The 15,215-nt window shown below is 50.5% G+C and overlaps 1 protein-coding gene across 1 annotated transcript; it reads left to right on the forward strand.

The window, feature by feature from the left end:
- The first annotated feature begins 1,648 nt into the window (after positions 1 to 1,648).
- On the forward strand, positions 1,649 to 12,320 carry LOC142663398 (uncharacterized). Its single transcript, XM_075842001.1, has 6 exons — positions 1,649 to 1,810; positions 7,602 to 7,671; positions 7,753 to 7,848; positions 7,932 to 8,078; positions 8,164 to 8,587; positions 9,721 to 12,320. Exons 2-6 carry the CDS (start codon positions 7,669 to 7,671, stop codon positions 11,787 to 11,789), a joined length of 2,739 nt encoding a protein of 912 aa, XP_075698116.1. The 5' UTR covers positions 1,649 to 1,810; positions 7,602 to 7,668; the 3' UTR covers positions 11,790 to 12,320.
- Positions 12,321 to 15,215: the final 2,895 nt, after the last annotated feature.

Consider the following 15,215-nt stretch of genomic DNA (forward strand, 5'->3'; position numbering starts at 1 on the left):
GCTGCACGCTACTAGACACAGACCTGCTGCACGCTACTACAAACAGCTCTGCACTACGTAGACACAGCTCTGCTGTACACACTAAACACTGCTTCGCTATACACTACAAATAGCTCTGAAACAAACTACAAACAGCTTTGCTGCACACACTACTAACAGCTCTGAAACACACTACAAACACAGCCCTGCTACATACTACAAACAGCTCTGCAACACGCTACAGACACAGCTCTGCTGCACACACTACAAACAGCTCTGCTGCACACACTACCCAGACAGCACTGCTACATACAACTCTGCAACACACTATGCAGAGACAGCTCTGCTGCACGCTACTACAGACACAGCTCTGCTGCACGCTACTACAGACACAGCTCTCCTGCACGCTACTACAGACACAGCTCTGCTGCACGCTACTACAGACACAGCTCTGCTGCACGCTACTACAGACACAGCTCTGCTGCACGGTACTACAGACACAGATCTGCTGCACGCTACTACAGACACTGCTCTGCTGCACATTACTAGACACAGCTCTGCTGCACGCTACTAGACAGCTCTGCTGCACGCTACTAGACACAGACCTGCTGCACGCTACTACAAACAGCTCTGCTGCACGGTACTACAGACACAGCTCTGCTGCACGCTACTACAGACACAGCCCTACTGCACGCTACTAGACACAGCTCTACTGCATGCTACTACAGACACAGCCCTGCTGCACGCTACTAGACAGCTCTGCTGCACGCTACTAGACAGCTCTGCTGCACGCTACTAGACACAGACCTGCTGCACGCTACTAGACAGACCTGCTGCACGCTACTACAAACAGCTCTGCTGCACGCTACTACAGACACAGCTCTGCTGCACGCTACTACAGACACAGCCCTACTGCACGCTACTAGACACAGCTCTACTGCATGCTACTACAGACACAGCCCTGCTGCACGCTACTAGACAGCTCTGCTGCACGCTACTAGACAGCTCTGCTGCACGCTACTAGACACAGACCTGCTGCACGCTACTACAAACAGCTCTGCACTACGTAGACACAGCTCTGCTGTACACACTAAACACTGCTTCGCTATACACTACAAATAGCTCTGAAACAAACTACAAACAGCTTTGCTGCACACACTACTAACAGCTCTGCTGCACACACTACCCAGACAGCACTGCTACATACAACTCTGCAACACACTATGCAGAGACAGCTCTGCTGCATACACTACGCAGACAGCTCTGCTACATACTACAAACAACTCTGCGACACACTACACACACATCTCTGAAACACCTGCTGCACACACTACGCAGACACAGCTCTGCTACAAACAACTCTGCAACACACTACGCAGACAGCGCTGCTGCACACACTACAAACAGCTCTGCTGCACACACAGCTCTCCTGCACGCACCGCAAACACAGCTCTGCTGCACGCACTACAAACACAGCTCTGCTGCACGCACATACACACACTACAAACACTGCTCTGCTGCACGCACTACAAACACAACTAGAGAGACACCGCTCTGCTGCATTAAATCGGCAGGACCTCCAGGAATCTTATCCCAGCACCGCCCCCCACGTGACTGATCACATGACCTGACATCATGCATAGTCCCGTTATTGTCTGTGGGGCCATGATGCTGGGGGAGTGGAGGCCATTTTGTTGTGGCTCACGGTGTCCGTCCTCCCGGCGTCCGTCCTCCCGGCGTCCGTCCTCCCGGCATGCCCTGCGCTCCCTGCTCTACACTTCCAGTTTGAGGGGAGATTCTTGTTGTGGTCCATTACTCTGCAGGATAAGAGGTGAGAGGCTCTGCAGGGTGAGAGGCTCTGCGGGATAAGAGGTGAGAGGCTCTGCAGGATAAGAGGTGAGAGGCTCTGCAGGGTGAGAGGCTCTGCAGGATAAGAGGTGAGAGGCTCTGCAGGGTGAGAGGCTCTGCAGGATAAGAGGCGAGAGGCTCTGCAGGATAAGAGGCGAGAGGCTCTGCAGGATAAGAGGCGAGGGGCTCTGCAGGATAAGAGGTGAGAGGCTCTGCAGAATAAGAGGTGAGGGGCCCTGCAGGATAAGAGGCGAGAGGCTCTGCAGGGTGAGAGGCGAGAGGCTCTGCGGGATAAGAGGCGAGAGGCTCTGCGGGATAAGAGGCGAGAGGCTCTGCGGGATAAGAGGCGAGAGGCTCTGCAGGATAAGAGGTGAGAGGCTCTGCAGGGTGAGAGGCTCTGCAGGATAAGAGGTGAGAGGCTCTGCAGGATAAGAGGCGAGAGGCTCTGCAGGATAAGAGGCGAGAGGCTCTGCAGAATAAGAGGTGAGGGGCCCTGCAGGATAAGAGGCGAGAGGCTCTGCGGGATGAGAGGCGAGAGGCTCTGCGGGATAAGAGGCGAGAGGCTCTGCGGGATAAGAGGCGAGAGGCTCTGCGGGATAAGAGGTGAGAGGCTCTGCAGGATAAGAGGCGAGAGGCTCTGCGGGATAAGAGGTGAGAGGCTCTGCAGGATAAGAGGCGAGAGGCTCTGCAGGGTGAGAGGCTCTGCAGGATAAGAGGCGAGAGGCTCTGCAGGATGAGAGGCTCTGCAGGATAAGAGGTGAGAGGCCCTGCAGGATAAGAGGTGAGAGGCTCTGCAGGGTGAGAGGCGAGAGGCTCTGCGGGATGAGAGGCTCTGCGGGATAAGAGGCGAGAGGCTCTGCGGGATAAGAGGCGAGAGGCTCTGCGGGATAAGAGGTGAGAGGCTCTGCAGGATAAGAGGTGAGAGGCTCTGCAGGGTGAGAGGCTCTGCAGCATAAGAGGTGAGAGGCTCTGCAGGATAAGAGGCGAGAGGCTCTGCAGGATAAGAGGCGAGAGGCTCTGCAGAATAAGAGGTGAGGGGCCCTGCAGGATAAGAGGCGAGAGGCTCTGCAGGGTGAGAGGCGAGAGGCTCTGCGGGATGAGAGGCGAGAGGCTCTGCGGGATAAGAGGCGAGAGGCTCTGCGGGATAAGAGGCGAGAGGCTCTGCGGGATAAGAGGCGAGAGGCTCTGCGGGATAAGAGGTGAGAGGCTCTGCAGGATAAGAGGTGAGAGGCTCTGCAAGATAAGAGGCGAGAGGCTCTGCAGGGTGAGAGGCTCTGCAGGATAAGAGGCGAGAGGCTCTGCAGGATAAGAGGCGAGAGGCTCTGCAGGATAAGAGGTGAGAGGCTCTGCAGAATAAGAGGTGAGGGGCCCTGCAGGATAAGAGGCGAGAGGCTCTGCAGGGTGAGAGGCGAGAGGCTCTGCGGGATGAGAGGCGAGAGGCTCTGCGGGATAAGAGGCGAGAGGCTCTGCGGGATAAGAGGCGAGAGGCTCTGCGGGATAAGAGGCGAGAGGCTCTGCGGGATAAGAGGCGAGAGGCTCTGCGGGATAAGAGGCGAGAGGCTCTGCGGGATAAGAGGCGAGAGGCTCTGCGGGATAAGAGGTGAGAGGCTCTGCAGGGTGAGAGGCTCTGCAGGATAAGAGGTGAGAGGCTCTGCAGGATAAGAGGCGAGAGGCTCTGCAGGATAAGAGGCGAGAGGCTCTGCAGAATAAGAGGTGAGGGGCCCTGCAGGATAAGAGGCGAGAGGCTCTGCAGGGTGAGAGGCGAGAGGCTCTGCGGGATGAGAGGCGAGAGGCTCTGCGGGATGAGAGGCGAGAGGCTCTGCGGGATAAGAGGCGAGAGGCTCTGCGGGATAAGAGGTGAGAGGCTCTGCAGGATGAGGTGAGAGGCTCTGCAGGGTGAGAGGCTCTGCAGGATAAGAGGTGAGAGGCTCTGCAGGATAAGAGGCGAGAGGCTCTGCAGGATAAGAGGCGAGAGGCTCTGCAGGATAAGAGGTGAGAGGCTCTGCAGGGTGAGAGGCTCTGCAGGATAAGAGGTGAGAGGCTCTGCAGGATAAGAGGTGAGAGGCTCTGCAGGGTGAGAGGCTCTGCAGGATAAGAGGTGAGAGGCTCTGCAGGATAAGAGGTGAGAGGCTCTGCAGGGTGAGAGGCTCTGCAGGATAAGAGGCGAGAGGCTCTGCAGGATAAGAGGCGAGAGGCTCTGCAGGATAAGAGGCGAGAGGCTCTGCAGGATAAGAGGCGAGAGGCTCTGCAGGATAAGAGGCGAGAGGCTCTGCGGGATAAGAGGCGAGAGGCTCTGCAGGATAAGAGGTGAGAGGCTCTGCAGGGTGAGAGGCTCTGCAGGATAAGAGGTGAAAGGCTCTGCAGGATAAGAGGTGAGAGGCTCTGCAGGATAAGAGGTGAGAGGCTCTGCAGGATAAGAGGTGAAAGGCTCTGCGGGATAAGAGGTGAGAGGCTCTGCGGGATAAGAGGCGAGAGGCTCTGCGGGATAAGAGGCGAGAGACTCTGCGGGTTAAGAGGCGAGAGGCTCTGCGGGTTAAGAGGCGAGAGGCTCTGCGGGTTAAGAGGCGAGAGGCTCTGCGGGTTAAGAGGCGAGGCTCTGCAGGGTGAGAGGCTCTGCAGGATAAGAGGTGAGAGGCTCTGCAGGATAAGAGGTGAGAGGCTCTGCAGGGTGAGAGGTGAGAGGCTCTGCAGGATAAGAGGTGAGAGGCTCTGCAGGATAAGAGGTGAGAGGCTCTGCAGTATAAGAGGTGGGAGGCTCTGCGGGATAAGAGGTGAGAGGCTCTGCGGGATAAGAGGTGAGAGGCTCTGCGGGATAAGAGGTGGGGGCTCTGCGGGATAAGAAGCGAGAGGCTCTGCGGGATAATAGGCGAGAGGCTCTGCGGGATAATAGGCGGGAGGCTCTGCGGGATAAGAGGCGGGGGCTCTGCGGGATAAGAGGCGGGAGGCTCTGCGGGATAAGAGGCGGGAGGCTCTGCGGGATAAGAGGCGGGGGCTGTGCACGATAAGAGGCGAGAGGCTCTGCGGGATTAGAGGCGGGGGCTCTGCGGGATTAGAGGCGGGGGCTGTGCGGGATAAGAGGCGGGAGGCTCTGCGGGATAAGAGGCGGGAGGCTCTGCGGGATAAGAGGCGGGGGCTGTGCACGATAAGAGGTGAGAGGCTCTGCGGGATAAGAGGCGGGGGCTGTGCGGGATAAGAGGCGGGGGCTGTGCGGGATAAGAGGCGGGGGCTGTGCGGGATAAGAGGCGGGGGCTGTGCGGGATAAGAGGCGGGGGCTGTGCGGGATAAGAGGCGGGGGCTGTGCAGGGGGCACATATTATATGTTTATGGTGAATCAGGACGGGAATATCTCAAAGCCAGAGGTCTGTAATAATGAGAAAGTAGCGAGGGGGGGGGGGTGTTTCTCTGTATAGAGGGGGGGGGGGTGTTTCTCTGTATAGAGGGTCGGGGGGGGGGGTGTTTCTCTGTATGGAGGGTCGGGGGGGTGTTTCTCTGTATAGAGGGTCGGGGGGGGGGGTGTTTCTCTGTATGGAGGGTCGGGGGGGGGTGTTTCTCTGTATGGAGGGTCGGGGGGGGTGTTTCTCTGTATGGAGGGTCGGGGGGGGTGTTTCTCTGTATGGGGGGTCGGGGGGGGGGTGTTTCTCTGTATGGGGGGTCGGGGGGGGGGGTGTTTCTCTGTATGGGGGGTCGGGGGGGGGGGTGTTTCTCTGTATGGAGGGTCGGGGGGGGGTGTTTCTCTGTATGGAGGGTCGGGGGGTGTTTCTCTGTATAGAGGGTCGGGGGGGGGGGGTTTCTCTGTATGGAGGGTCGGGGGGGGGGGTTTCTCTGTATGGAGGGTCGGGGCGGGGGGGGGTTTCTCTGTATGGAGGGTCGGGGCGGGGGGGGGTTTCTCTGTATGGAGGGTCGGGGGGGGGGGGTTTCTCTGTATGGAGGGTCGGGGGGGGGGGTTTCTCTGTATGGAGGGTCGGGGGGGTGTTTCTCTGTATGGAGGGTCGGGGGGGTGTTTCTCTGTATGGAGGGTCGGGGGGGTGTTTCTCTGTATGGAGGGTCGGGGGGGTGTTTCTCTGTATGGAGGGTCGGGGGGGTGTTTCTCTGTATGGAGGGTCGGGGGGGTGTTTCTCTGTATGGAGGGTCGGGGGGGTGTTTCTCTGTATGGAGGGTCGGGGGGGTGTTTCTCTGTATGGAGGGTCGGGGGGGTGTTTCTCTGTATGGAGGGTCGGGGGGGGGGGGTGTTTGTTTGTATGGGGGGTCGGGGGGGGGGGTGTTTCTCTGTATGGAGGGTCGGGGGGGTGTTTGTATGGGGGGTCGGGGGGGGGGTGTTTCTCTGTATGGAGGGTCGGGGGGGGGTGTTTCTCTGTATGGAGGGTCGGGGGGGGGTGTTTCTCTGTATGGAGGGTCGGGGGGGGGTGTTTCTCTGTATGGAGGGTCGGGGGGGGGGTGTTTCTCTGTATGGAGGGTCGGGTGGGGGGTGTTTCTCTGTATGGAGGGTCGGGGGGGGTGTTTCTCTGTATGTCTATATGGGGGGGTCGGGGGGGGGTGTTCCTCTGTATGGAGGGTCGGGGGCTGGGTGACCACCTCTCTCTACATCCGCACCGGGAAGAGAGAACAGTTTAATGAAGGATGTGACGCCGTTTCCAGCGCGGAACAGTCTCCGGTGACATTATTTATTTTCTGGGGGTTTGTGGCGGTCTGGGGGGCACCGGTGTTATCCGGAGGGGACTTCAAGTTTTATCAAATCAATGTTTTATTTTGTATAATAAAAAGTCATTCAATCTTCTAATTTACTCTCTGTAGTAATTCCTCACAGCATTCAAGATCTCTGCTTGCTGTTATTCAGTAGAAACATTGTTTACTTCCAATGGATAAAGTTCTGTCCATGGTCATGTGATGGACATGACCATGTAACGACCCCAGCACCTGTGTGTCCATCACATGACCCTGTAACGACCCCAGCACCTGTGTGTCCACCACATGACCCTGTAACGACCCCAGCACCTGTGTGTCCATCACATGACCCTGTAACGATCCCAGCACCTGTGTGTCCATCACATGACCCTGTAACGACCCCAGCACCTGTGTGTCCATCACATGACCCTGTAACGATCCCAGCACCTGTGTGTCCATCACATCACCCTGTAACGACCCCAGCACCTGTATGTCCATCACATGACCATGGACAAAATTTTAGCCACTGGAAGTAAACAATGAATGTTCCTACTGAATAACAGCAAGCAGAGATCTTGAGAACCGTGAGGAATTAATACAGAAAGTATATTGTAAAATTGTGGATCTTTTAATTTTGAGTCTGGACAATCCCTTTAAATGCGTTTCACAAGTGATCACCAGCGATGGTCCGTGTGTATTGTCCTTCTTAATCTCTGATCGTCTAGGGGGTCAGCGTTGGTGGATCTCTCATCCCTGGTTTCCCGCGGTCATCTTCCGACAGTGTGTGTGTTGCCCGAGACCCGTCCCTGCAAAGATATGACATGTTCTGTCTTTCCACGGATCGGAGATTCAGTCCGATTCACCCACTAAAGTGAATGGGTCCGTGAAAACTATCGGGTGGCACTCAAAATGCTGTGAAAAGCGGCCGGCGTGGCACTCTGTCGTGTGCAAATGGGCTCAATCCTGGCCCATCAACCTGTGATTCTACATCTGCATATTGCAGGGTCCTCCCAGAATGAGGCATTCTGGGAAATGTCGTGGTCTCCTGGCAATGAGCAGATCCGTTTATAGATATTTGAATGAACTTTTTTTTTTTTGTTGACTCCTGGCAGGGGCGTGGAGGTGCAGAGGTAGAGGTCACGCTCGGCCCCTCGTAAGAAGACACCCGTGTTATGTCACATGGTAAGTCCTTTCGCAGATTTAGTATTGGACCCCGGGAGATTCAGCTTAAGCCACTGACAATTGGCGCATTTTCTACCACAGTCTGACACACCACAGACGATGGCCGGATATGTGGATGAGATGGCCAACAAGATATTACACCTCACCCTGGAGATGGTCTATGTGCTGACTGGAGAGGTGAGGCATTCTGGGAATTTATCATTTCACCTGTCTCGTGACATCTCTAATGTATGTCGTGATATGGGTCTCTCCGTACGTAGGATTGCATTGTAGTGACGAAGACATCTGGAGAGCATGTGACCCCCAGAAGACACTCTCGTGCATCTGGAGGATGGAGCAAGACCCCTATCACGGGGGAGAAGATACTGGACCTGACCCACAAGATCATCGAGCTGCTAACGGGAGAGGTGAGGATTACCGGGAATGCTGGGACATTATATAATAATACATGGTATAATGTGTCTGGATGATGACTGTATCATTGTGTGTCAGGTTCCTATAAGATGTCAGGATGTCGCCGTCTATTTCTCCATGGAGGAGTGGAAGTATATAGAAGAACACAAGGATATCTACAAGGACCTCATGATGGAAGACCACCGGAACCGCACATCACCGGGTAAGATGGATCTGTACAAGGACGTCATGATGGAGGACCATCGGAACCGCACACCACCGGGTAAGAGGGATCTGTACAAGGACCTCATGATGGAGGACCACCGGAACCGCACACCACCGGGTAAGAGGGATCTGTACAAGGACGTCATGATGGAGGACCACCGGAACCGCACACCACCGGGTAAGAGGGATCTGTACAAGGACCTCATGATGGAGGACCACCGGAACCGCACACCTCCGGGTAAGAGGGATCTGTACAAGGACGTCATGATGGAGGACCACCGGAACAGCACACCACCGGGTCAGTCAATCTCCGTCTTGGAGAACTGCATTGTACAATGTATATTGGGTGTTTATAGCTATGTTCACACTGGTCGGATTTGCTGCGGAAAACTGCAGGAAATCAGACACAGATTCCGCAGGGAGTTCGGAAAATTTGTCCACACCAAACCTTTTTAATTTGGTGCAGATTTTCAGACGGATTTGCTGCTGCGGAGAAGAAGAGGGATTTAAAAATAAAATTAAAAAATACTATATTTACCTTCCCTGGCGCACCCGTCGCGACACGTGGCTGGTCTTTGAGTCGTCCTCCTGGGATCAATTCTTCTCCCATGTGACGCTGTAGCCCGTAATTGGCGGCAGTGGTGAGATGGGGAAAAAACATCACAGTAGGCCGGCTCAACACAAAGGAGCCCGAGAGAAGGGACGTGTCGCAACGGGAGCGCCGGGAAAGATAAGTGTAGTCTTAAAGTACGTGTGGACATACCATAATAATGATCAAGTAGAAGAAGGATCCAGAAGAATAGTGGCCTCAAATGATTGATAATAAGTGCATACTATGGGGCATATATTGGGCACAGCAGTGGGCAGTGAACTTTGTTCTTCACTCATAATGTGGTCACAGGCGTTTCGAGGCAAAAGTAATTCGACAATATAAACTTTTGACGTCATCGATTTTAAACCTTCATAAGAAATTTTCTTCAGGAAATTTTTGGAGGTTCTCCGCTCCGAGACATCTTGTTACCTTCTTTGTTCCCAAAATGGACATTCGACATGTCAAAAATTGACATCAGTCCAAGACCTGAGACCTGGTCATCAGTGAAGAGATGTATAGTCCCCTCTCCCATCAACATCTATAGGGATTATGATAATCTTCAAGTAAGACTTCCAGGACCTTCTTCTTTAGGACATCATCGATCATCCCAAACCTCCACCCCTAAGATTTCAGACGATTTCCTTCGAAAATACTTCTTCTCTATCTTATTTAGATAATTTTCTCCTTCTTCCTATCTACCTCTCGTAAATAAACCTTAATATTTTTCGAGTAAACACTAGATGGTTTTAGGCAAAGCCGAGGCCACAACAAAAAAAAGTTTATTTTCCCTTTCTTTGGGTTGTAAACCATATAAATACAGTTATTTCTCTTTCTTCTAGATGTTTCTGGCAAAACGGCACCAACAGGATATCACGACCCGATCCCTCAGCGGCTCAGATCGATTAAACCAAATCAGATGACTGGAAAATCTTTTCTAAATATGAATGAGGAAATAGAATCCACTGAAGAAGAAGATCTCTATGATTTTGATAATATACATTCTAGTAATATAGAACATCTCCGCAATGCCACCAATAATGTATCCATTGATCGTACACAACTTTATCCATTTATTGTCATCGAAGACGACTCGGACTCATGTGACGAAAGACGATTCGGAGATACAAATCTTCATTTGCCCGTTCACCATCTTTCTGATTCGAGTATGGAGGAATCCATTTCTAGTCAAGAAGGAAGCCTCACAAATGTCCATATTCTTACCTCCGGCTTTCCATCCATCCATATCAAGGAAGAGTCATGGGATGAAGGAAATCACATTTATATACCCATGGGTGAAATACAATATCCATCTATTCAGATTAAGGAGGAACTGGTCTCGTGGGAAGATGGAGACCACTTCAACAATGACGTCCTATATACCCCCAATGACCTAACACAGGAATATCTATCTACTCATATAAACATGGAATCGGTCTCATTTGACGAGCTCTCCTATCGCAGCTATAACCAGTTTCCCAAATATCATCGAACTTCTATAGGTGAGGAACTGTTTAAATGTACTGAATGTGATAAGTATTTTCTAAGCAATTCTCAACTAGTTCTCCATCAGAGATCACACTCTAGACAGAGGTCCCTCAGCTTTGCCGAAAAGGGCAACGTAGTTCAGATGGGGAAAATTCCCGGCAGTAAGGGAACCTTCCAGTGCACTGAATGTGGCAAACAATTCCTCGAGAAAGGAAAGTTAGCCCGGCATATGAAGTCTCACACGGGGGAGAAGCCATATGCATGTTCACAGTGTGACAAAAGATTCCTCGAGAATTGGAAGTTAATGCGGCACCAGAAAACACACACAGGAGTGAAACCATACTGCTGTTTCGAATGCGGGGAACAATTTTCAGAGAAAATTAAGTTGGTCAACCATCAAAGAATTCACACGGGAGAGAATGCTTATATTTGCTCGGAATGCGGGAAACATTTTACAGATAGGTCAACTTTTTTGGTCCACCTGAGAAAGCACACGGCAGAGCATGGAAAACTATTTGGCTACACGTCCGCACTCTCTCAACACAAGATGATTCATTCCAGAGAACATCACTATCTTAGTTCTGGCCGGAGCTTGCAGCTCAGTGATTTCCCAGAACCTTCTGAAACCAAGCAAAACGAATTGAGTTATAAAGTCCATGAATGTTCTGAATGCAGAAAGTGTTTTTCAAGCAATTCCCTACTCGTTATCCATCAACGATCTCATACGGGGGAGAAACCATTCAGATGTTCCGAATGTGGGAGATGTTTTGCCATTAATGCTCAACTTGTGAAGCATCTGAGGACTCATACTGGAGAGAAGCCATATGAATGCTCGGAATGTGGAAAAGGCTTATCCTCGAATGCTGAACTTGTGGCCCACTGGAGAATCCACACAGGAGAGAGACCATACAAATGCAGCGAATGCGAAAAATGTTTTAGTTTGAAGGCGTCCCTGACCGAACATATAAGAACCCACACAGGGGAGAAACCCTATCTGTGTTCTGAATGTGGAAAATGTTTTGCTGGTAAGTCAACGCTACTAAAACACAAGAAGATCCACAAAGAGGAGAAAGAACAGTTGTGTTCCTATTGTGGGATGTGTTTCGTGGATAAGGCCTCATTAGCCACCCATAAGAGAACCCACAAGATATTGGAGAAGGAGGTCAAACTGTACATATGTTCTGAATGTGGCAAATGTCTAAGACACAAGTCTTCCCTTGTTATACACCAGCGAAGTCACACAGGGGAGAAGCCATTTGCTTGCCCCGAATGTGGCAAATGTTTTATAAGTCAGTCGAAACGTGCGGCCCATCGGAGAATCCACACCGGAGAGAAACCATATGAGTGCTCTTTGTGCAGGAAGCGGTTCAGACTTTCTTCACATCTGAGTAGACATAATAAAATACACAAACAGAAGAAATAATTTGTCTTAGATCTTACGTCTCCGTGGACGCGTTCCGCATCTTGAAGAAGAATCATCTGAACTGCAGTATATACGAATGATCGTTTTTTCGGAGGCTGATGAAGACCAGCTATTCTGTGAGCCAACTTTTGGTTCAATGGTCCAAAGGTTCAAAAAGAAGCTGTTCCCTTCTGCTTTGGACTCTATTTTACGTAGCCCAGGCTGTAACTAGGATAGAAGCCACGGTAGGGTTAGAGAAGCACTAACTGTAGAACATGTAGCACTAAGAAAAGAGGTGGACAATGAGACTTTCGTCTTACCCCTTCAATTTACGACATTGGTTTCTGCATGGTGAAGATCACACACCAAGAATTGCAGAAATAAATGGTTTATATTGAGTTGTATGACTGCCTCTTCGTCAGGGGTGTATAGGGGATTATCTGCCATGACCTCATATCGTCATAATGCAGAATTGGCTGGATACAGCATGACGACACCTTATTCATTCTAACTCGTTAATGTAATCTAATAATAAAAATAAAATCCCTTGCAGCATTCTTCTCTGGGTGTCCACTCAAGTCCTCCCTTCTATACGTTTTGATGCCTGCCTCCAAAACGGCATTGGTCACCACGTTGTCTATACCAGCGTTCTTCAATTCATTCGAAAGCGGCTGAGCTGCAGTACCAGACCCGACCACACAGCTGTGCCTGCATAAGCATTGAATAGGCCAAGACGCTCTAGCTACAGACTCTTCCTTCAAATGATTGGTGGGGGTCCTGGGAAAAGCACCCTCTACCGATCAAACATTGATGAACTATCCTAACGATAGACCAGCAGTGTTTTTGTCTTAGAAAAACACTATTTTAATAGGTGACCTGTTAGACCCTGTTCACATCACATTTTGGCCTTCCGTCGGAGGTATGCGTCGGGAAGACTCCTGCCCTATACCTCTGACGAAAGGCCAAAACGAATCCTGCTGTATGGCACACAGTGGGATATGTCGCCCAGGGACAGATATGGACAGTGACGGCCGGAGATCTGAGGCAGATCAGCTACTAGTTCTCCACATGGGGACTTTGGCGCTTTGGAAACTACTGATGTCACTATTCATATATGGACATTGACGTTGGGAGCTTTGCAATGCCTGAGTTCCCGGCCGGAGCGTTGGCAACGCCCTAGCCGGGAATTCTGGCCCTCGAGAATCCCCCTGACATCACTGTCCATATATGGTGTGTGATGTCCGGAGCTCCCCAAGGTATATGTTTAATGTATACCTGTGACGGATTCCATACAGTTCCTTCTGTCACCCATAAGCTTCCATGTTAAAAAACGTAAACCAAGTAGTATACTTTTTTGTGGGATCCCTCAGGATGGAGTAATCTTCTACACTATTCCATCCTTCAAATAAAAGTTATACAGACGTCCACCACCCCAACGCAGACCAAAGGGACACTCTTTTGGTCTCCCTCGGGATAATGGAGATACACGATAAATGTAGGTCAACAACGTGATGTGAATGGGGCCTTAGGGGCATAAAACACTGGTCTTTATCTGTAATAGACTTAATAGCTGTAGTGCAGTTCTAGCTGGCTGGTTTTCTACGTCAGTGAGTTGTCTTATTGAGTATATATGAACCACATATTCTATAGCGATATTGGGCGATGGTGCTAGGACTCTCTTAGTCTCGACCAGTTATGTCCTTTCTCCAGCAGACTATACCCAAACAAAAAGCGTTCTCACGATTCATACACTCGTTTTAAAGTGAGATTGGGTTTGGAGGAGAAGATATTGATGCCCTATTATGTATGCGAGTGTAACACTTATAGACAAGACACCCCTGTTACAATGTTTGTATGGGCCCTCACACATATACAGTGAAGGAAATAAGTATTTGATCCCTTGCTGATTTTGTAAGTTTGCCCACTGTCAAAGACATGAACAGTCTAGAATTTTTAGGCTAGGTTAATTTTACCAGTGAGAGATAGATTATATAAAAAATAAAATCACATAGTCAAAATGATATTTATTTGCATTGTGCACAGAGAAATAAGTATTTGATCCCCGACCAACCATTAAGAGTTCAGCCTCCTCCAGACCAGTTACACGCTCCAAATCAACTTGGTGCCTGCATTATAGACAGCTCTTACATGGTCACCTGTATAAAAGACTCCTGTCCACAGACTCAATGAATCAGTCTGACTCTAACCTCTACAACATGGGCAAGACCAAAGAGCTTTCTAAGGATGTCAGGGACAAGATCATAGACCTGCACAAGGCTGGAATGGGCTACAAAACCATAAGTAAGACGCTGGGTGAGAAGGAGACAACTGTTGGTGCAATAGTAAGAAAATGGAAGACATACAAAATGACTGTCAATCGACATCGATCTGGGGCTCCATGCAAAATCTCACCTCGTGGGGTATCCTTGATCCTGAGGAAGGTGAGAGCTCAGCCGAAAACTACACGGGGGGGAACTTGTTAATGATCTCAAGGCAGCTGGGACCACAGTCACCAAGAAAACCATTGGTAACACATTACGCCGTAATGGATTAAAATCCTGCAGTGCCCGCAAGGTCCCCCTGCTCAAGAAGGCACATGTACAGGCCCGTCTGAAGTTTGGAAATGAACATCTGGATGATTCTGAGAGTGATTGGGAGAAGGTGCTGTGGTCAGATGAGACTAAAATTGAGCTCTTTGGCATTAACTGAACTCGCCGTTTTTGGAGGACGAAAAATGCTGCCTATGACCCAAAGAACACCGTCCCCACTGTCAAGCATGGAGGTGGAAACATGTTTTGGGGGTGTTTCTCTGCTAAGGGCACAGGACTACTTCACCGCATCAATGGGAGAATGGATGGAGCCATGTACCGTCAAATCCTGAGTGACAACCTCCTTCCCTCCACCAGGACATTAAAAATGGCTCGTAACTGGGTCTTCCAGCACGACAATGACCCGAAACATACAGCCAAGGCAACAAAGGAGTGGCTCAAAAAGAAGCACATTAAGGTCATGGAGTGGCCTAGCCAGTCTCCAGACCTTAATCCAATCGAAAACTTATGGAGGGAGCTGAAGATCCGAGTTGCCAAGCGACAGCCTCGAAATCTTAATGATTTACTGATAATCTGCAAAGAGGAGTAGGCCAAAATTCCATCTAACGTGTGCAAACCTCATCATCAACTACAAAAAAACGTCTGACTGCTGTGCTTGCCAACAAGGGTTTTGCCACCAAGTACTAAGTCTTGTTTGCCAAAGGGATAAAATACTTATTTCTCTGTGCACAATGCAAATAAATATATATAATTTTGACTATGTGATTTTCTTTTTTTTTATTTTTATATAATCTATCTCTCACTGGTAAAATTAACCTAGCCTAAAAATTCTAGACTGTTCATGACTTTGACAGTGGGCAAACTTACAAAATCAGCAAGGGATCAAATACTTATTTCC

Source organism: Rhinoderma darwinii, chromosome 11, assembly GCF_050947455.1.
Source record: "Rhinoderma darwinii isolate aRhiDar2 chromosome 11, aRhiDar2.hap1, whole genome shotgun sequence".
NCBI classification, from domain to species: Eukaryota; Metazoa; Chordata; class Amphibia; order Anura; family Rhinodermatidae; genus Rhinoderma; species Rhinoderma darwinii.